This window comes from Spermophilus citellus, assembly GCF_964194105.1.
Source record: "Spermophilus citellus genome assembly, chromosome: 14".
Lineage (NCBI taxonomy): Eukaryota > Metazoa > Chordata > Mammalia > Rodentia > Sciuridae > Spermophilus > Spermophilus citellus.
Genome location: NC_138194.1, coordinates 59,722,969 through 59,744,145, shown reverse-complemented (window position 1 = coordinate 59,744,145; position 21,177 = coordinate 59,722,969). Strand labels below are relative to the sequence as shown.

Sequence of the window (21,177 nt, the reverse complement as noted above, 5' to 3'; positions counted from 1 at the left end):
TACTCTCAGCAAATGCTTGTTAATTAACAATTTATTAGACTTGAAAATACTTGAAAGATTTCAGTCAATTTATATCATTTTTAGTCTCTATAAATTTTACGGCACCGAAGATTAAGGCCAGAGTGATCTTAAGAGCCCTTTGTCTTTCGGATGAGTCCCTCTATTGTGTCCCACTCCTCCTTGGTGATCTGATAGAAGAAAAAAAAAATGTCAATTTAAAGGGGTTCTTGCATATTTACAAAGTTTAGCATATAATATTTAGCATATAATATTGCTAGCTACTAATATTGATTATATACACAAAATGGCATTACCTTCCTTAGGCTGTTGAATTCTCCTGATATAAATACTTCCTCTCCACCATCAAATCTAATAGTCTGAAAAAAAAAAATTAAAAACTCTGAAACTAGCTTCTTTTGAAAAGCTTCTTAATCATTCCCATTTTCTTTTCCTAATTGGTTGAAATATCTCCTTAGTACTTTCGAAACCAAATTTTAAAGAATAAAACTGATGATTAAAGTTAAACTGATATATTCTATTTAGAATACTCTTTTCAACAACTCCACAATTTCAAATTCTACCCAATCTTAAAAGATCATCTTAAAGCTGTGCCTACCAGGGTAACCTGCAATTAATAAAATAATTTATTGAATAATTTTTATGGGCTAAAATGTAATATTTTTATAATATTTACAGCTAAATAAATATTTTAAATCATATTTATATGCAACATTGTCAGAACTGCTTCCAAATTAAGGCTTCCCAAACTCCCCAAAAGTTAAGAGATGAAATGCTTACTGCTCCATTAATCCATGAAGCATAATCACTACAAAGAAAAACAGCAAGATTTGCAAGTTCTTCCATGGTCCCCAGTCGTCCACAGGGAATTCTGTCAATCATTTCTTTCTCAAATGTCCCAGCTGGGTCCAAACGGCTAAAGGCACCCTTTAAAATTAAGAAAATCATTAGGTTTTTTTTTTTGTTGTTTTTTTTTTTTGTTTGTTTGTTTTTTTTTTGTGTGTGTGTTTAATCCAACTATTTTCCTACTTAAATTTGCAAAAAATGAAATTCTACTATGGTAGCCTGTTTGTACCTTAGGCTTTGTGAGTGACAGAATTTCAATAAATTCTTTAATATTCACTTTAAGCCAAAACAGGTCATTTTACCTAAATTTGAAATTTAAAAAAATCAATGGAAAACATAACTATTAACCTTAGTTTCTTCTCTGTAAAATGAGGACATGTACCTTAACTACCTCACCAAGTTATAAACATCAAATGAGCAAATGTATACAAAAGTCCTCTGAAAAATGTATAAGCTCAGTGTGGTGGAGGCAGTGGAATTACTGGTCATTTCATTTAGTGAACAGAGAAAAGTTACTCAAGTAGGAGGTACTTTCTTTTCTTCTTCCCAGAATAATAGGAAAGGAATAAAACAAGCATGTTATGATATTAAAATCACGTAGATCTTAAAGAAAAACCATAACTAACTTAGCCAATTTGTTTTTATGTTAATGATGTGCAGGAACAGAGCAAGATGAGGTATAGATTTGCGCTGATCAATAAAAATGACTGGAGCTTTGTGTCCTAGAGCCTTGAATTGTAGGTAATGGTGTTTCTCAACAGTTCTGAGACAGAACACACACCTGAGACTCTTTATAGGTCCTCCAGTTCTCCCTAGGCAGATAGGGCATAGACACTGGTCCCAACCCTGGTTCTATCTATACTTGCTAAAGAGCTTCTACTCTTCAGCTTTCTTTAATTTCTTTAAAACTATGTACATAATCTTTGGGTAGAAGTCATATTTCCACTGCTAGACTATAAGTTCCTTGATAGCAAGAACTTTGTCACAAATGTTGCTGTATCATTCTCAGTACTTTTGTGCACAGTGGCCACTCATTAAATGTATGTTAAATAAATAGTAACATGAAAGTGATCTTTCCTAGATATTGGAGTCCAAGGAATAAGTTTCTGTGACTGCAGAATTCTTTTCAGATAATTCTGAGCACAGGCCACACTAAGCCATGTGTTTTAATAAATGTTTTTGAGTTATATTTTCCCTGCTTTTATTAGATTCTTTATTATTAAAGTGTCAGATAAGAAGATATTCAATCAAGCTTCACTCTGGTAATTTTTTCATTCCACACATTAAACAGCTAAATAAATTGTTCTTGCCATTTCCATGTTAAAATTTAATATCCCAGAGCTACCTTGCCACCCAAATGTTCTTTAGTATTATTTATTATATTCTTATGCATTTTGACTAGGTTTTCCAGCCATAACCCAGTTGAGATTATAAAATCTTGTTTCACGTGCTAACAAAAAGTGTGAAAGTCAAATTATCTGGGGGTAATGTTAGAGAACAGAGAACCTATGGACATTCTGAGCAACATCTGTAACAGCATTAGTGATAATTATGAGTTGCAATGAGTATCTGTAAGGATTATTAATTATAGGTGAAATGCATGCCTTCGGGAGGATTTTTAATCAGAGAAACGTAGGAGTTGGATGACATCCATAATTGATGGAAAGTGAAAAGGCACAGGAATGAGTCAAAGAAAATGCTACCTATAGCAAGACCGAGCCTTCATGATCAAATTTTAGGGCACTTCTTGAACTAAAAATATAGTTACATTTCCATGATTAAAAAAAGAAAAGAAGTCAAAGTAACAAGAGTCCTTATAATTTGGCAAAAATGAAAAAAAATACCAGACAATAACAGATTACAATAACAGAAACAAATTGGAAAAACAAGTCAGTACTGATGGTGTAAAAGGTCCTAGAAGACAATGAAACAGACCTCATCATGATGTTCCACAGCTGCTATATCCCTTCCCATCCCATTATTTCTCATGTTGAACAATGCCAAAAGCTCTCTTCCATATTGCACAGTCCTTCCTATGCCACCCAGAATGCATTCATCACTGCTTCATTCTTTAATCATTTACACTGTTAAAATAAGGCAACTATAACTTACTTTAGTTTTTATAGGCCCCGGCTGAATTACATTGAATCGCATTCCATATTTACCCCATTCAGCTGCAAGGGACCTAAAAATTTAAAAAGACAAAACACATTAAAAAGATTACACCATATTCTGAGAACCACAAATAACCAAGATTCACTGCATTTTTAATCCACACCAAAGATTATAATACCCCTCTAGGTACATAATAGTATTATTTCCTAAGTTATAGATAAGGTAAAGTGAAGGTAAAGACAGGTGAAATCATTTTCCCTAGGTTATATGACTAATCTATCAACCTCAAGTGGTCTAGCCCCAGAGTTTGTGCCCTGAGTCACTCTGCTGTACCACTACCATTTGTTTTAATGTCCTTACTCACTATGCCACTTATCATTTACACTGTAGAACAAGAAATCTAGTATTGACACAGATTTTAGAGTCGGTACACACTAGGCACATAAAAATGTGAAAGCTTCAAGCCTTTCCCTCCCATTTTCTGGAGTTCAATACTACATTTACAAAGTTCATTATAATTTTACTTGTAACCCTGGGCACTGGACTCCAATGTCTGCAGCATCACAAGTACTTTAATTGAATAAGAAGTGAATTACATAGACTTAAAATATCAACCACATCCATGTTTAACTAGTCTTTAATATAATTGTTGAATTGAGCTTTAAAGGTAATAAAAATCTAATGGAACCTTACTAAATGTCTTGAAGCAAAATATAACATTAATAGCAAACATGGAAACTTGAAACAAACTGTTTGACAAACATACTTGACAGATCATTATTTTTTTAAAAATATACACTCATTTTATGAATTTATACTGTAGGTATATTTGTGTGTATACAGAAACTTAATTTAGTTTCAATTAATGAGTTAGGGTAGCTTAAAAGTATAGATAATAGATAATGCAAATGAGAAGACAGGAAAGGCAAGGAAAAAGAAAAGGAGAAGAAATACAAGGGCAAAGAATGAAATAAACCTCTAAATATCTTATGATGTTTCATATGATTGTAATAGGCAGGTCACAAATTTCTATCCACTCTTTCTATAACCCTATATAAGAAAGGTAAGCCTAATCATGGTTCACAGTGCCCCACAAAAAGGAGCAAGCTACGGCTGGGGGTGTGGCTCAAGCGGTAACGCGCTTGCCTGGCATGCGTGCGGCCCAGGTTTGATCCTCAGCACCACATACAAACAAAGATGTTGTGTCTGCCAAGAAATGAAAAATAAAAATATTTTTAAAAATTCTCTTTCTCACTCCCTCTTTAAAAAAAAAAAAAAAGGAGCAAGCTAATGCTTCAGAAAAGCACAATTGTTTCTGATACAAAAATTAGAATATTTCTTCCGAGAAGATTTATAAAAGGAAAACTGTATAACATAAAAATGTCCTTAAGACATTATATCTTTGCAGTGGATTAAAAAAAGGATAAGTTTTATGAAACTATAAGATATTCTTATTATAGTCAGAACAGTACTTCAAAGGTCAATTCAGTAAAACCAGTTGTGTGTGATAGGGCACATGTGAAACAGTTCAGTCTGTTACTCTGACTTAGTCCATAGATGCATTTTATTTATTTATTTTTTAATTTTAGGTGAATGACAACCATACATAATAGTAGTCTTCACTGTGATACACTTTTTACCTTAGATGCATTTTAGAAAAATGGGTGGGTAGCATCTCTTTCAGGCAAATCATACATAAAATAAAAATTGCTTCTCTGAATGGTCCTTTTAATAATATTCATGACCATGCCTACCATAGGCATGTACCTACAGTACACCTACTCCAAAGTGCTGGAGAAGTAGTAACTTTATGTTTTAACAGAATTACTCAGCCAAGCAGAGTCTGTCATCTGGTGAAATACTGAGCAACTTAGTAAGGAAATCTACCTAGAAGAAAAGCCATCCTATCTCTTCTAAGAGGTATACCAGATAAATCTGTTTCATGCTAGCACAATCTATCTGCTCTCATTAAGCTAAGTTACATACTGAAGAACAGGACAAGGAATCTATCTCATTTGGTTAGATCTGCATGTTAAGTTGAAGTACAATATACTCAACATGTTAGCCATTATTATTCACACAACAAATGTTGATCATAAACACCAACACTCTATAAGTACTGTGTAGTACCCAGTAAGGAAGTCAGTGTCTGTTCTCAAAAGAGTAGTCTATCTGAAGAGATGCCTATTTGGTTGTATACTTATTGTACCTGGAATAATGTAAAGTGTGTCATGGCTGCTTGAAGGACAAGATATCTACTCAAACTGAGAGGGCAGGGAAGGCTCCCCTGAAGAGGTGGTATGGAAGCTGGCACTTAAAAAAGATTGAGTTTGCTGCAGAAGGTGACGGCAGGGATGCAGGGATGATGGCAGGGATGCGGGAATCCAGGCGTATGGAGAAAGAAAGACAGCTCAGGCATATGCGTCAGTATGAGTAAAGGGCAAAGGTGCAGACAACATGCAATATTTGGGAATCTACAGGCCTTTATCCAGTTGACTGCGTACTATAAAGTAGAAAAAAAGGGTTAGTTAGTTCAGGCTATTAAAAAAAAAGCACATATTTATTGAGCATTTATTAAGCTCAATACACTATGTAGGAACACAAAGAAAAGCCACATGGAATCCAAGTCCTGAAAGGATATGAAATTGAAACCTCTAACAAAGAGTCAAAGGTGCCAATGAAACAAAGGCTGACATTACAGAAATGCTATCATGTTTTCATCCTTTATTTCCAATTCTTTCTGACATTAAAAAAAAGGGTAATTATTCAGAACAAGATTTAACTTCTGAATAAAGTTTCTATGGTTTGACTGTGTCTCCAAAGGTCATGCATTAGAAATTTTATACTCAAACAATATTTTGGGGAGGTGAGACCTAATAAGAGGTGATTAAGCCATGAGGGCAGAATAAATTAATGTTAAATAAGAAACTTGTTAGTTGTGGCGAGAATGGCTTCTCATAAATCAAAGTTGACCCCCCTCTTGCTTTCTCTTCATTTTGTGCCATAGAAGGATGTAGCAAAAAGGCTGTTGCCAGATTCTGGCAACTTGATATTGGATTTCCCAGCCTCCAAAATTATGAATAAATAAATCACTTCTTTATAAATGACCTGTTATAAATTACCCAGTTTCAGGGTTTGTTTTGTTTTTTGCTTTTTGGGTGCCAGAGATTGAACCTGTGTTCCCGGCCCTTCTTTTCTTTTATTTTTTTTAATTCTTTATTTATTTACTGTTTTTGTAGTTGTAGATAGACAGCATGCCTTCATCTTTTTTATTTTTATGTAGTGCTAAGATAAAACTCAATGCCTCATACATGCTAGGCAAGTGCTCTGCCACTGAGCTACAGTCCCAGCCCCCCTCCTTTAATTTGAGACAGAGTCCCACTAAATCTCCAAGGCTGGCTTTGAACTTGTGATCCTCGGTTTCCCTACTTGCTGGGATTACAGGTGTGCACTACTGCATCCAGCTCAAGTATTCTTTTATAGCAGCACAAAATGGAGTAAGATACAAAATAATTCTCTTTCTGTCTCAACAAATATGTTACCGCAGATCTAAATGTTAAGAGTATTTTGAAACTTGAGGAAGAACAGAACAGAAATGCAGTTCAACAAGCACTGAACATCAGCAATGTGCCAGAATCCTACTGGGTAATGAGGACACAAGAATACGGTCCCTCCTCTCATAGATCTCACACCCCAGTGGGGAAGTCAGCTTTAATGTTATGTTTAAAAGTCTATCTTTCCTTTCTCTGTGTCCCTGCTACATCAACATATTTTAAGTTTATCTAGAATCTATTTTTCAGTGTGTATGCCTTCTCACTAGATTGGATTAAACAAAGACTTAAGGCACAGAGAGTAAGTGATAATTAATTCTGTGTAATGAGGAAACATGGCCATAGAGGTAAGTAGACAATATATCATAGCAAATCCAACAACAGCCCAGATAGAGACATAAAAATGTTTAGCATAAGCTAGGCATAGTGTGGTACACATCTGTAAGCCCAGCAAGAAGGGAAGCTGAGGCACGAGGACCACAAGTTTGAGGATAGCCTCTATAACTTAGTGAGACGCTGTCTCAAAATAAAACATAAAAAGGCTGGGGATGTGGCTCAGTGGTAAAGCACCCCTGGATTCAATCCCCAACACCAAAGAAATTGTCTACTGGCATGTTTAAGGAAAAGTGAAACAATTCAATGAAAATTAAAACACAGGAATAATGGATGAAATGGTGTAAAAATATAAATAGGTGAGGACCAAGGCTGTTCTATTTCCATAACAACCACATCCTTGGTTTCTGCATAAAGGCATGCACACAAAAAACACTTATTGAATAAATTGATTAAAAACACAAAGGCCAGGGACAAGTCTGTTTAGAATGCCATACTTAGTTATAGCTTTTATTCCAAACACTAATGGAATATGAGCGAAGGTTTTTATCTAGGGAATATCATATATACACATATACATAAAGAACAATACTTCTGGTGAGAATGTGAACAAAAAATAAAAGGGGAAGAGGCTGAAAGGAAAGAAATATATTACAGGATTATTAAACCAGACAAGCAACGAAAACTCTTATAACATCAAATACGATGGGGAAAACAAACTCAAAAAGACACCGTAATCTGCCAAGGAAAAGCCACTAATCTTGGTAAGTGCTCATGGACTGTGTTAGCCCCATTAATCTTGCACAGTAGGAAAAATAAAAGGATGAAGATGTGTTCACAAGTTTAGAAATGGCATTAGTAAAGACACATGGTAGAGTAGAAAAGGCTGTAGTCCTGTGGTACCTAATTAGTAGATACTGGCCCCAAGTGACTATTAAATTTTTTTTTCAAAAATTAGTTTCTCAGTCACAGTAGCTACATTTCAAGGATTCAGTGGCTACATGTGGCTGTTGTATGTTGGAATTATAGGACATTCCCATAACTATAAAAAGTTCTATTTATAGTGCTGCTACAGAAAAATAAAACTAATTCAGGAGAATGTGTGTCTCTTAGTGAATTCAATTTGTCTTGTTTTATTTTTCTTTGGGTGAAGACTAGAAAACAGGAATTTTTAGTTCCATGAGCTATCTTCAGCAAGAGGTAGTAAAGTAGTTCTCACTTGTTCATGGCTTCCACACCTGCTTTGGAAGAAGCACTTGGTACTACAAAACCAGATCCAGTCTCAGCATAAATAGTTGTAATGGCAAGAAATGCTGCTCCTAAAATGTTAAAGGATACAGTCAATTAATAATACAGCCACATCCATTTCCATCAGGAAGGCAATATTTACATGAACAGAATCTGATTCAAGGGAGTATCACAAAAACTAAAGTAGTTTTTATTTTTTCTAAGAAAAATGTTATATCTTGCTACCAATCTTGCTGTCTTTAGATGGCCCAGTCTGTACATACTTAGAATTATATACCTAGTAAGTCAAAACAAAGGCTCTAACCTCAAAGAAATGTCCCTATAATATCTTCTATAATCAGCTAGTTGGGATTCCCATTAACTAAGTACCACTTAAATAAAAATAAGTAATACTTAAAATAAAATTATCATGAACTTCTGCCTTTAGCCATGAAAGACTTTTCATCTTTTTGTAAACATCAGAAAAACTAAACAAAAAACATGATACAACTATTTTCAGATACTGTACAAGGGGCAGAGAAGGACAGTGATACTTGAGAGAAGGAAAATGAATGAAATGAGCCCTAAGATCATCCTGGGGCCCTAAGATCATCTTGGGTTTTTGTCTAAAGGTACCACATAGACTGTGCCATAGGGAAAAAGAATCCAAGCAGAAAATGGCATTCAGCTAAGATAGCAATCAGAGTTTGGGGAGACTGAGGAAACTAAACAGGGATGGAGCACTATAATTTTTCACAGTCTACTTGAGTCTGGCCAAATGCTGAGGTATGCACATAAGAGTGAAATTCCATAAGGACAGGCAAAAAACAATTTCCAGGGAGCTCTAAGCTGAACAACTCCAGAGCTCACATAGGACAGGAGACACAGGAGCTCTAAAGAGCTTCATTGAACATTCAGCGCTTTCTATAGAGAGCTCAAGAAAGAGAGCTTAGTAGGAGGGCTCAATTAACCTGAAAGTAAAGGCTACTCTACACCTTAAAATGATTGAGTCAATCCACAAATAATTTATCTGCTTGATAAAATAAAGTTCAACATACCTCAAAAGGAAACTTAAAATAAGGAACACATATACAACAACAACATATTTCACAGCATGCAATCAAGAATTACTACATATAGAAAGATTTAGAAATATAACCAGGACAAATATCAATTAACAGAAAGAATCTCAGAAATACCAGAGAATACAGAATGAGCAAAGACCTTTAAAAGGCTACTATAAACCAGACACAGCAGTGCACATCTATAACCCTAATGACATGGGAGGCTAAGGTTAGAGGATTTCAAGTTTGAGACTAGCCTTGGAAACCTTACCTCAAGATAAAATAAAAGCATTGGAGATGTGCCCCTGAGTTCAAGTCCCAGTAGGGGCGGGGCGGGGAGAGGAGGGTGGAATTATTAACATGCTAAAAGATTTCAAAGAAAAAAATATAATGAAAAAATAGAAAATAAAAAAATAGAAATAAATAAAATTTCTATAACAGAAAAAATACTTGGAAAAAATTAAATGAATGAGTTTAGCTGCAGAAGAAAATATCTATGAACTTAAAGACCGAACAATAAAAGTATTCAAAACAAAGGACAAAAAGGGGAAATAGGTGACCAAAAATTTTTTAAAAGGCCAGAGCCTCAGTGACCTATGGAACAATATTGAACCTTCTAATATATGTAGAATTGGAATCTACAAAGGAAGAAAAAAATACTTGAGAAAAAATTTCCAAATTTGGTAAAAACTGCCACTTTCCAGAGAGCTGAACAAATCCCAAGCACAATAAACAGAAGAAGGAAAAACCCACTAAGGCATATTACAATCAACCACTTAAAAGCAGGGATAAAGAGAAAGGCTCAATAGCAGCTGAGAGGTAAGGTGGGATGGCTTGGTAATCAGGGAACACATAATATTTCTCATGACTTCTCATCAAAAACAGTATAAACTATAAGATCATGGAATGGTATCTTTAAGGTGTGTGGAGTCAACCCTGAATTCTGTATCTAGTAAAAAAAAAAAATCCTTCAAAAATTAAGGTGGTATTTTCTGATGCACAAATGCTGAGAGAATCCATTGCTGCTAGACCTGCACTAAAATATGTTTTGAAAAAAGTTCATTAGGTTAAATGAAAGAAATACAGATCATCAGAAAAAAATGATCAATATCAGAAATGGTAAATATGTAGGTGTTATGGTCCAGATATGGAATGTCCATCAATGGCTCAGCTGTTAAAGGTTTGGTCCACAGTTGGTGGTGCTATTGGAAGGAGGCAGAAGCTAGTTAGAAGAGGTAGGTCATGGGGGTTGAGCATCTGAATGGTGTATCTTGTCCCTGGCTTCTCTTTCTGTCTCTGTTTCTGTCTCTGTCTTTCTCTCTCTCTCTCTCTCTCTCTCTCTCTCTCTCTCTCTGTGTGTGTGTGTGTGTGTGTCTCCCTCTCTCATTTTTCTCTGAGCAGATGTACAACACCATCTCTTTCCATAATGATTATGGTCTCACCACAGGCCCAGACAGTGAAGCAGGCCAAACATGGATTGAAACTTCTGAAATCATGAGTCAAAAATGACTTTTGTTGTAATCCCAACAGCTTAGGAGGCAGAGGCAGGAAAATTAAGAGTTCAAAGCCAGCCGCAGCAACAGTGAGGCACTAAGCAACTCAGTGAAACCCTGTCTCTAAATAAAATGCAAAAAAAAAAAAAAAAGAGCAGGGATGTGGATCAGTGGTTATGTGCCCCTGAGTTCAATCCCTGGCACACCCCCCTCCCCCAAAGATAGAGAGATCTTTCCTTATTTAAGTTGATTTTCTCAGGTATTTTGTCACAGTGATGAAAAGCTAACAAACTCAAATGTTATGGCTTGGATGTGAGGTGTCCCCCAAAAGCTCACATGTAAGACAGTGAAAGGTTCAGAAGAGAAATGATTGGGTTGTGAGTCTTAACCCAATCGATGATTTAATCTCCTTATAAGGATTAACTAAAGTGGTAGGGTGTGGCTGAAGGAGGTGGGAATTAGAGTGTAGCTTTGGGTATATATTTGTATCTGGAGAGTGGAATCTCCCTCTGTTTCCTTATCATTGTGATGTGAGCTGTTTCCCTCTACCACCCTCTCCTGCCATGATGTTCAGCCTCATCATGAGCCCTGAGGAATGGAGCCATCATTCAATGAACTAAGACCTCTGACACCATGAGCCCTCAAATAAACTTTTCTTCCTCTACAGTTGTTCTAGTCAGATCCTTTAATCATAGCAGTGAAAAAGCTGACTAAAACACACAGTATGTAAATAGAAGACATTTTCTTTTGTTTTTAAATTTCTTTTAAAAATAATTGACTTTATAAAAAAACTAAAACACAAGAAAAAATAAGTAAAAAGGGGGGAAAAACAGATGGTATAAAGGTACACTACAAATAATACTACGTATCGATTTCCATAGTATCCATAATATTGCAGGTTCTCCATAAATAAAATAGATTAATGAAAGATTAAAAGAGTAATCTTAGCTCCAAGGAAATCAGTGATTTTCTATGTCTTTAGTTTCAGCACTGGGAAAAGAAAATATTCTAATATTTGCAAAAGGATCAAAATACATTTATATATTTTATAAAACATGCTTTAAGAAGTTAAAAGACTATAAGGGAAGTATTCTGAAAAACATTTAGATAATTTCTTTTTTCTCTTCCACATATTTAGTTTCTCTTTCCCTCAGCATTTTCTTTTTCTCAGCACATGCTAGAGAACATGGAGGTGGAGGAGGGGGCAGGAGTACCATTTTGAGGATATGAAAAATAAAATCAGTGATGTTAGTCATTCTGGTGACTCCTTTTATATATCAACCTCAGCTTTTCAAATCTCTGAAAACTCCTTTGCTTCCAAAATCTTACTCTGTTAGAGCGGAAGGATGCAGAACACTAGTGTGCTTCATCACAGTGCCCAGACACCAAATGCTAACTGCATGATTCTTATACTGAAATCTAAAAACCACCTCAAGAGTGCCAGTTACTTACACAAAACAAATGCTCCAACAGAAAGTGCACTATCTCTCAACTAAGATTAAATGGATGTTTTTTCCAAGTGTGGGAGAGAAGAAGTTAAGCCTTTATATGTCATTTAGAGGCCAAAAAAGAAAAGTTATTGCATACTTCTCTTTCTCCCTGTAGGTTTTATTACTACTTAGAATTAAATACTGCTCATTTTTTATTTTCCCTGAGCATAAACAGGAAGAGAACTTTGAAACTGCACTGTTCCAATAGGAATGAATGCTGCACGGTGAAACAATTAGCAGCTAGTCTTCAAAAACAAACAGTGGGACCAGAAGTTCAAAGTAAAGATTTTCAGGGCTAGTCACAGATACATTTTCTTTTTGTAGGAAAGCCAGTAATTTCAATGAAAATAATTGCCATAGAAGGTGTTTGTAAGTAGCAAGTTTCTAACAGCCCAATACAGACAACAAAAATGAATTTAAGTTATTTACTGAGACCAAGAAAATGGAGAAAGGGAGCAATATTAGGCTACAAAATGGAACCCAGAGCTAGGCCCAGAGCTAGGCCTATAATCCCATTGGTTTAGGAGGCTGAGGCAGGAGGATTGTAAGTTCAAAGCCAGTCTCAGTAACTTAGCGAGACCCTAAGCAAATTAGTGAGACTCTGTCTCTATATAAAATATAAAAAGGGCTGGGGATATGGCTCAGTGGTTAAGTGCCCCTGGGTTCAATCCCCAGTATCAAAACAAAAACAAATAAACAAACAAAAGACCCCAACAGAGAGACCATGGAACAGAATACAGAACCCAGAAATAAATCCATATACTTACATAATAGTCAACTAATTTTTGACAAAAGTGCCAAGAATATCAAGAACAGGCACAGTGGTGCATGCCTATAATCCCATCAGCTTGGGAGGCTGAGATAGGAGAATTACGAGTTCAAAGCAGCCTCAGCAACTCCCAGGCAATAAGCAACTCAGTGAGACCTTGTCTCTAAATAGAATACAAAATAGGGCTGAGGATGTGGCTCGTGGTCAAGTACCCCTGAGTTCAATCCCTGGTACCAAAAAAAAAAAAAAAGAAAAAAAAATATGATGGAGAAAGGATACTCTTGTCACTCTTGTCAATAAATGGTGCTGGAGAAACAACTGAATATTCACATGCAGAAGAATGGAACTAAATCTCTACTTTTGATCAGTTTCAAAACTTAACTCATAATGGATCAAAGACCCAAATCTAAGACTTGAAACTATAAAACATAGAGGTAAAAATTCAGGATATTGGAATGAGCAAGAATTTTTTGCATAAGCCCCCAAAAGCACAAGCAACAAAAACAAAAATAAATGAATAATATTACACCAAACTAAAAAGCTTCTGCATAACAAAAGAAACAACAGACTGAAGATACAACCAACAGAATGAGAGAAAATGTTTGCAAACTATTTAGCCAAGCAGAGATTAATGTCCAGAATATATAAGGAATTCAAAAGCTCAACAGCAAAAACACATCCAATTTAAAATAGGCAAATGATCTGAAAAGATATTTCCCGAAAGATAATATACAAATGAGTATATGAAAAAAAATGCTTAATATCATTAATTATCACAGACATGCAAATCGAAACTAAAATGAGATGCCATTTCACCCAGTTAGAATGGCTATTATCAAAAAGACAAAAAAATACAAATGCTGGCAAGGATGTAAAGAAAGGAGAACTACAATTGCCCTGTGTAATTCCAGTGGGAGAGGATTCTAAAAGCTGTTCTCCCCAGACTTGGCCAGGTATACCTTTTCCCTTTATTGTCTCTGCTTTGTATTCTTTCACTGTAAAGAACCATACCCATAAGTAATAACTAAAAAATATAAATGAAATTTAAAATTATGCTAGCCTGTCCTCATTATTCTAAAATGGAAAAAAATTGTGTAATACAGAAATATTAAAAATCACACTGCATATTAAAATAATAAAATGTGCATAAGATTGGGTCCAATTTCAGAAGAAGACTCAAAAGCTCTAAAATCTTGTTTCAATACAAAGAATGAAAAGTATGCCAGTCAATGAATAGTTTTGGTTCCAATGGCCAACAGAGATGGCACTGTTACAGTTAAAGCTTCGTCCCAGGGTTTCATAAACTGACTTCCAGACCACTCACGTATAATCGAATTAAGCCTTTATTGAAGTGCACTGGTGGCGGCTGACCAGAACATAAAGCTATGCAAGAGCACTCCTTATAAGCCTGAAAACCGCAAAAGGGATGTTCAGGGGGTCTAGCCAATGCAAGCAAGCCAGGTTACAGAAGTGGAACAGTACAGTCAAGCGGAGGGAAGCCTAACCAATTACAGTTAGCCCAGTCACCCCAGTTACAGAAACAGAGCCCCATTACTCTAGTTACAGAAACAATACCCCATTAGGTAGTTTTGTGTTCTTAAAGGCTTCTATAGCAAAAGGAAAAGAACATCTTGCCCCAGTCATGACTCTTCTACTTGGCATGGTTGTTTTACAGGTTGAAGTCATAAAACAAAATGGAGTCACATTTGCTCCTACTACCACAGCACAGTATAGTACAAAGATACCTCGGCTACCCACTACTCATCTACCTCACAGAAAATGCCCCATTTTGAAACTAATAATATCATTTTTTATATCATTAAAAAAATTTTAATAATCTGTAACTTGAGCTGATTCTACATTTGACTTCGCAGCTACTCTGCTACTTTCATTATAATCTGACTCCTGGCCTCACAGTTACAAATACATATATACCCACATCTCAAACCCAGATTCTGCCATCACCCTGGTGGCAACACCCACGTGGATAAAATCATAAATCCTATAACTCTATGATATCCCACCCCCACTGATCTCCAGTGCTTCTCCAATTAGGCCATCACCTGATCTATGTTATCATTACAAAATAACGAATACAGTGCCTCACTCTTAGGATTCAGTCCTTCCAATCCTCTCACACCTTTATACTACATGTATTTCTTAAAATTCTGTTATAAATTCTTGGTGTTTCTTTTCCTTCTTTAGGCTTATAATTTCCTCCTACTCTAATTTTCTGATGCTCACGCTGGACTATTACATGAATTAATCACTCAATTCCTTGCCGTCATCTCTTAAACCATTCACCCACAACTGCCTCTCCATGCTTACCTAGAAGGAGTTTGATACTGTTACAAATGTGGGTGGATATCACTGGAAAGACGTGTCTACACATTTCATCTGGGCTCTCAACTCATCAATTCTCAATATACATAATAAGCTCCTCCACCAGTGTTTAGGATTCACAACTCTTAAAACTAGATCATGTTTTTATTGGTTGTGTCTCTTTCTCCTTCATCTTTAACACCTCTTTTCTTTGGGCCCTCCTCTGAGCCATTAGTCAAGGTCTTATCTCCACTCCCAACCAATCTCTTCCTAAAACCTTCCAGTTAAACATTACCCATCTCCAGAGGATAAAGTCCATATCTCTTAGCCTCATCTCCTGCCTCTCTAGGCATTGTATGGTACCCCTTGTACCTTTTAAACACACAAGTAAGTTATTGTTTGCAGTTTCACCTCTTCTATTATTATTGCTGGCAAATAATATTACCACAATCATAAGCAGAGAAACTTTTCTTTGATGAGGAACTCAAGGAAATCTGTTTCTCAGCCATTTTTCAATAAAGCACAGACTAATAGCTAAAAAGCATCAATGCTCTTAAAGTTAGCCAAATGCCCACATAATTATTTAAGAAAATTGAGCAACACTTTATAAAGGAATATTATCTATTAAGTAACAACTCTTCTTGTTCAAATCTTTAATATACCACATTCTCATATAGGTTGCAACCTGCAAGTTTAATTACAATAAGTGGTAACTAGGGTTCTGGTTTTTCTAATCCCTTTAATTATGAGTCATAAGCTAAAGTTCAGGTACTTAACAGTCCACTAAAAGAAGCCTAAAAATACATTTACAGAGGAAATTAACATTTTTATTTAACGGCTAACCTGAATTAGCTTGGGTCAGGAATTTTTGTTAATAGAAGAGGAAGAGACACAGAGAAGTAACTTGCCCCAGTTACACTACTAATAAGTAGTGTAATCAGGCTAAGCCATTTGGTTCTAGAGCCATCATTCTTTACTACTATATAAAAACAGTCTCCCCACAAAATTTCCTACTACATAGTTAAAAAGAAAAAAAAAGATTTCTTTTCAAAATTCACAAATCACCTAATCTTTACATTATCTTCACAAAATAACAAAGACACATGGTTACTCCATGATTGTTTAATAAATGGAAGTGAAATCTTCCACCCAACTAGCAAGGAACTCTAGCAAAAAGGAATTTTAAAAGGATACTAATGTTGCCATAAAAATTTCAATTGATTACCAAAAGTATGTTTTCAAATAGTCTCTAAATGCACTTAAAGAAAGCCTTGGACTTGATCCAAACAATGTGCCCATATGGTTCTTATATACTTAAAATCTCTACAACACACACCTCACATTCACACTGCTGACAAATATGCAAAGCCTATTCTGCTGTCTTCCTCCTGTTCTAACACAAGCCATTTGCCTTCTTTCTATTGTGAGCTATCTGGTTATCTTCTTTTCCATCTAAAGGTAAAGTTGAAGGACACAATTGAAAGAAGGGTTAAATACATCCTCAACTACCTTTGTGCATTTCTACAAGGTTTCACTGAATGAACAAAGGACCATTTTTGTGTTTCACAATAAGAACAGTAAACAGCCAGGCACAGTGACACAAGCCTAAAATCCCAGCTGCTTAGGAGGCTGAGGCAGGAGGATCACAAGTTCAAAGCCAGCCTCACAACTTAGCAAGGACCAACTTAGTGAGACCCTGTCTCTAAAAAGAGGAGGCTGGAGATATGGCTCAGTGGTTAAGCTCCCTGGGTTCAATCGCTGCTACCAAAAAAAGACACAATGATAAGGAAAAAGTGGAGAAAGAATATAAAGGGATAGAAAGGGTTTTACAGGTAAGAAAGAAGGAACCGGCCTTGTTGATCTTGATGGGTAGGAAAAGGAGACTTCTACCATGAAACAAGAACAACATGCAGACTGGTTTTAAATGCTGAAGTCTACATTATAGCCTCTAATGAGGGAGTCCTTCATTGAACAGTGGGACTGAAGCTGGGCTAAATGATTCTGAATGGCTTAGTGAAAGAATGACTCTAGTCAGAGCATGCATAAGGGGGCAAACTAGAGCTGTTCTGGACGGACACAGATTGGGCAGGTTGAGGGCACTGGATTACGGAAGATGAGGGAAGAGTAACTTATTATAGTAGCCTTAACTGTTTAAAATGTTTATTAAGACTAATTCAACAAAATAACTCTTATTATATATCAAAAACATCACCTCTTGTGAATTTCAAAGCTACCTGTTGATTCTAGTATTTAACAGAAAAATTCAGTCTTTATACTATCCATATCCCTTGTGACTAAACCTTCAAACCCATTAATGTGTCTTTCCGGTAACTGCCCCAATATCTTTCCTTGATTGATTTCTTACATGCTGAGCCACTTAACATACTTTTGATCACAGATTACCATGCATTTCTGATCCTGAACTGACTTCCAGGTTCATCCACATTGACACAATTGAGAGGTCATCTTAGCACTTGAACTCTTTCACTGTTGATCCATTGCTAGAATAGACCCTTCTGCACTGTACTTTCCTTGGCCCAGGGGTCCAAGTTCTCCAAACTCTGTCAGGTTACATCAATAACTGACAGGAATCTTGGAAGAATAAAAACTGGCTTCCATCTTTTAAAAGTCTTACCTAATATATTTTTAATGAAGCCCATAGAATTTTAATCCAATGTGATGAATAAAAATAGATCAAAGTCTATGTTAAAATGAAAGACAATAATGAGAAAAAGTCAGACAGAAATCTAAGGGTCACAGAGATGGGCAAGAGAAGAAATGAAAGAGATAATGAGGCAGAGAAAGACAAAATGATGAAAGAGATGAAGATAAAGAGAGAAACAGATACCCCAAAATGAAAAGTTCACAAAGGCAGAGAGAGAAATAAAGACACAAGCAAGAGGTAGAAGAGAGAAAAAAAAAATCAGAAAGATACAGAGAAACAAAAGAAAAATACAAAGTCCAGAACAGAGAAGTGGAGAGAGAAGTAAGCCCATTCTTCCTGTCCCCCTCCCCAAATTTATCTATCCCTTCAGAAAATAAATAAAAAATGTATATAAACTTCAAATCTAAATCATATCCACTTTGCTGCAGTGAAGTGACCGGATACTTAAATTTCAACAAGCATTACAGGGAAAGGATGGAAATTATTAGTATCCAACAACAACAACAACAAAAAAAAAAGAAGCTGTGCCTCTGCATCATCATCCTTCTACCCTTTCTCAAGCCTGACTGAGGATTATCCATGTTGTACAGAAGAAGACATTAAACCTCAGAAGACAAAGCCTTCTGACTCAGGAAGAGGAACCTGGCCAACTCCATGCCTGCCTTTCTCCCCTTCCTCCGCAAAGGCCATCCTGATGATCAGGAGGATTCTTCCTTCTTGTCCTTGTCCAGAGTGCTCTCTACCCTCTCTGAAAAGCACCCCCTCATTCAAGGTACAAGCCCAACTTATTCAGGGACAGAGTCTTGTCCACCTCTGCCTCAGGTATGCAGCATAGGGTCTGGTACACGCAAGTCAGCAGTTTTTGTCAATGAATATATTAAGTTGGTCCTACACATAAAGGTGTACATACACATATATACGTTATACATGTTTACTATGTATGTCAACAGAACTTGAATAAAGTTGTTCATAGTACTAACCAAAATATTGTAGTAATTTCCATCTACATCTACTCCCCCTCCAGTATTCTCAATCTCATTGATGTCATCACCATCCAAACTGTTCATCCCAGCTACAAATCCCTTTATCTAATTAGTAAAGCCTCTAGTTTGTATTTTCTATGCGTCTACTACTTTATCTCCCATGCCATGTATCCACATGCTAAAATTTAAAAAAAAAAAAAAAAACAAGATCTCCTGAATGAGTCTCTTTAAACTTTTCCATGCCCCACATTGTTGCCAGTTACCTTTTGAATTAAGTCACGTTCTTAATGAAATACTTCCAATGGAAAGAATTAACATCAAACTCCCTATTTTGGTATTGGGCACTCTCCTGGCTATACCTCACCTACCTCCCCACAATCATTCCCTAGCCTTCTCTGTCCTTCTCTATCCACATCATTCCCTAAAAAAAACACTTCTTTTTTTCCCCTTCACCAGACTTCTCTATCCAGGTACAACACATTTCCTTGCCTTCCCTTTTCCACATCTACTTTTTTTTTTTAACATTCAGCTCAAATTGCATTTTATTCCTCAATCTGCTGACTGATGCTAGGGAGAGGAAGTCATTTCTGTATCTGGATTTCCAATGCCCTTGAAACACGTATATATTAGGGCTTACATCTAACATATGGTAGTTATTTAAGCATCCATTCCATTCCAATCTTCCAGTAAAGATTGTCTCATTTTCTTTTTTAAGTGTCCCAGGGTTTAGTACAGAATCGGTAGAGAGGAGAGACCTAATAAATACGGGAAGAATAAACAAACATACCTTTCTGTGCTTTAATAAGCTGTTTTCCAATTTCAAGTGTCACATAGGCTGTGCCATTTAGAACTATGTCTGTTATGGTCTTCCAAGCATTGGGAGAGAGTCTTTCAGTGGGTGAAATAAAATTTCCTGCTGCGTTGTTTATCACAATCTAATAAGTGGATGAGGCAAGTTATAGAAACTTTCAGATAAGGTAGAATATTTTCCCACTAGGGCTTTTATTTTTGAAGCTTATTAATCCAAATAATATAATACGGCTTAAGTTCATAGTCAGCCTTTATAACAATACTATGAGATTGGGTTCAGTTTCATGTTCTTGGAGTCTGAAAATCTATTATTTCCCAAGTTCAGAATCCTAACACGTCTTTAAATTGGGGTAGTTCTATTATTAAGAAAAAAAAAAGACAGAGTAAGCATGTTTATCATGTAACTACACTATTTCAGGGAACCTCAAGAAATGCCTCTGGATTTCTATTATTTACTTTTTAACTTAATGAAACTCTTGGTCATTGACCTGTTTCTTCAGGATCAACTGCTTAGTTGTATGACAGATTCAATATTATTAGATGATTTGAAAATATCTTTAATGTAGAAAAGTACTCACTTTGAGATTATTGGAAGAAACGGCTTATCTCTAATAAATGGACCAAATAAAATGTCCATTTATATCTCAGGTTTTAGAAGAAGAAATTTGGAACTTCTTGTAGTTTTTTTTAGTTGTATTGTTCTCCTCCACCGAGAGATAATCAAAAGTTATTAAGAAAAGCAAAGACCATGAATCATATAAACTAGATATTGTGTTCTTGGACTAACTGCTCTTGTTATTTCATAATCTTATTACATAAAGTGAAATCAAGTTTGTTCCATAATTATAAATGCATTTTTAAAGTATTCCTGAAAGAAAGAAGGGTAGCACTCCACTTAATCTTTTCCCTCCTTTGAGCCGAATTAGCATTTTCCTAGGGACAGAAAACATGTGCTTCTCTGTACAGCCCTTGCTCACATCAAGAGTTTATTTCATTTTTGCATCCTGATGGGTGTTATCAACTTCAAATGACTTTCACTTTGTCTTCATCACCATATGCTTACATCAGGAAGTCCTGCGACTTTGATCAGTTCCAACACAGTCTTGTGAACCATATCGGGATCCCTCACATCACACTGAAGTGCATGAACCTGCATAAAACAAAGATAAAAAAAGAATTCTACACTCCCCAGACTTCCTAAACCAAAACAGGAGTAAATTGTTTAAACATGTTATAATTCACAAATTTAATTTAAATGACTGCTTTTGAATTTACCTTATTTCCAGTTTGAGAAGAAATTTGTTCTGCAGTAGCTTTCAAAACATCAATCTTCCTAGAAATAAACACATGGTATGATGCATGAGTTCTGAAATGACTTCATATATTTTTCTTTTTAATTCCATAAATTAGAATCTACAGCTTAAAGTAATGCATTTTTGAGAAAATATGAGTTATATCTACATACAAATCAATTTGAATGAATTTATTTTA

The 21,177-nt window shown here is 35.7% G+C and overlaps 1 protein-coding gene across 3 annotated transcripts in view; it reads right to left on the bottom strand.

Moving 5' to 3' along the window:
• Positions 1 to 21,177, bottom strand: part of DECR1 (2,4-dienoyl-CoA reductase 1) — a 37,153-nt gene continuing 15,976 nt past the window's right edge. For all 3 annotated transcript variants that reach the window (XM_081265705.1, XM_081265703.1, XM_081265704.1), the window contains exons 3-10: positions 20,962 to 21,019; positions 20,750 to 20,836; positions 19,664 to 19,811; positions 8,083 to 8,182; positions 2,977 to 3,049; positions 799 to 945; positions 315 to 377; positions 1 to 188 (exon numbers count right to left, since the gene is read on the bottom strand). In XM_081265705.1, coding sequence (XP_081121831.1) covers positions 129 to 188; positions 315 to 377; positions 799 to 945; positions 2,977 to 3,049; positions 8,083 to 8,182; positions 19,664 to 19,811; positions 20,750 to 20,836; positions 20,962 to 21,019 — 736 coding nt within the window. In that variant the 3' untranslated portion in view covers positions 1 to 128. The remainder of the gene's footprint in view (positions 189 to 314; positions 378 to 798; positions 946 to 2,976; positions 3,050 to 8,082; positions 8,183 to 19,663; positions 19,812 to 20,749; positions 20,837 to 20,961; positions 21,020 to 21,177) is intronic.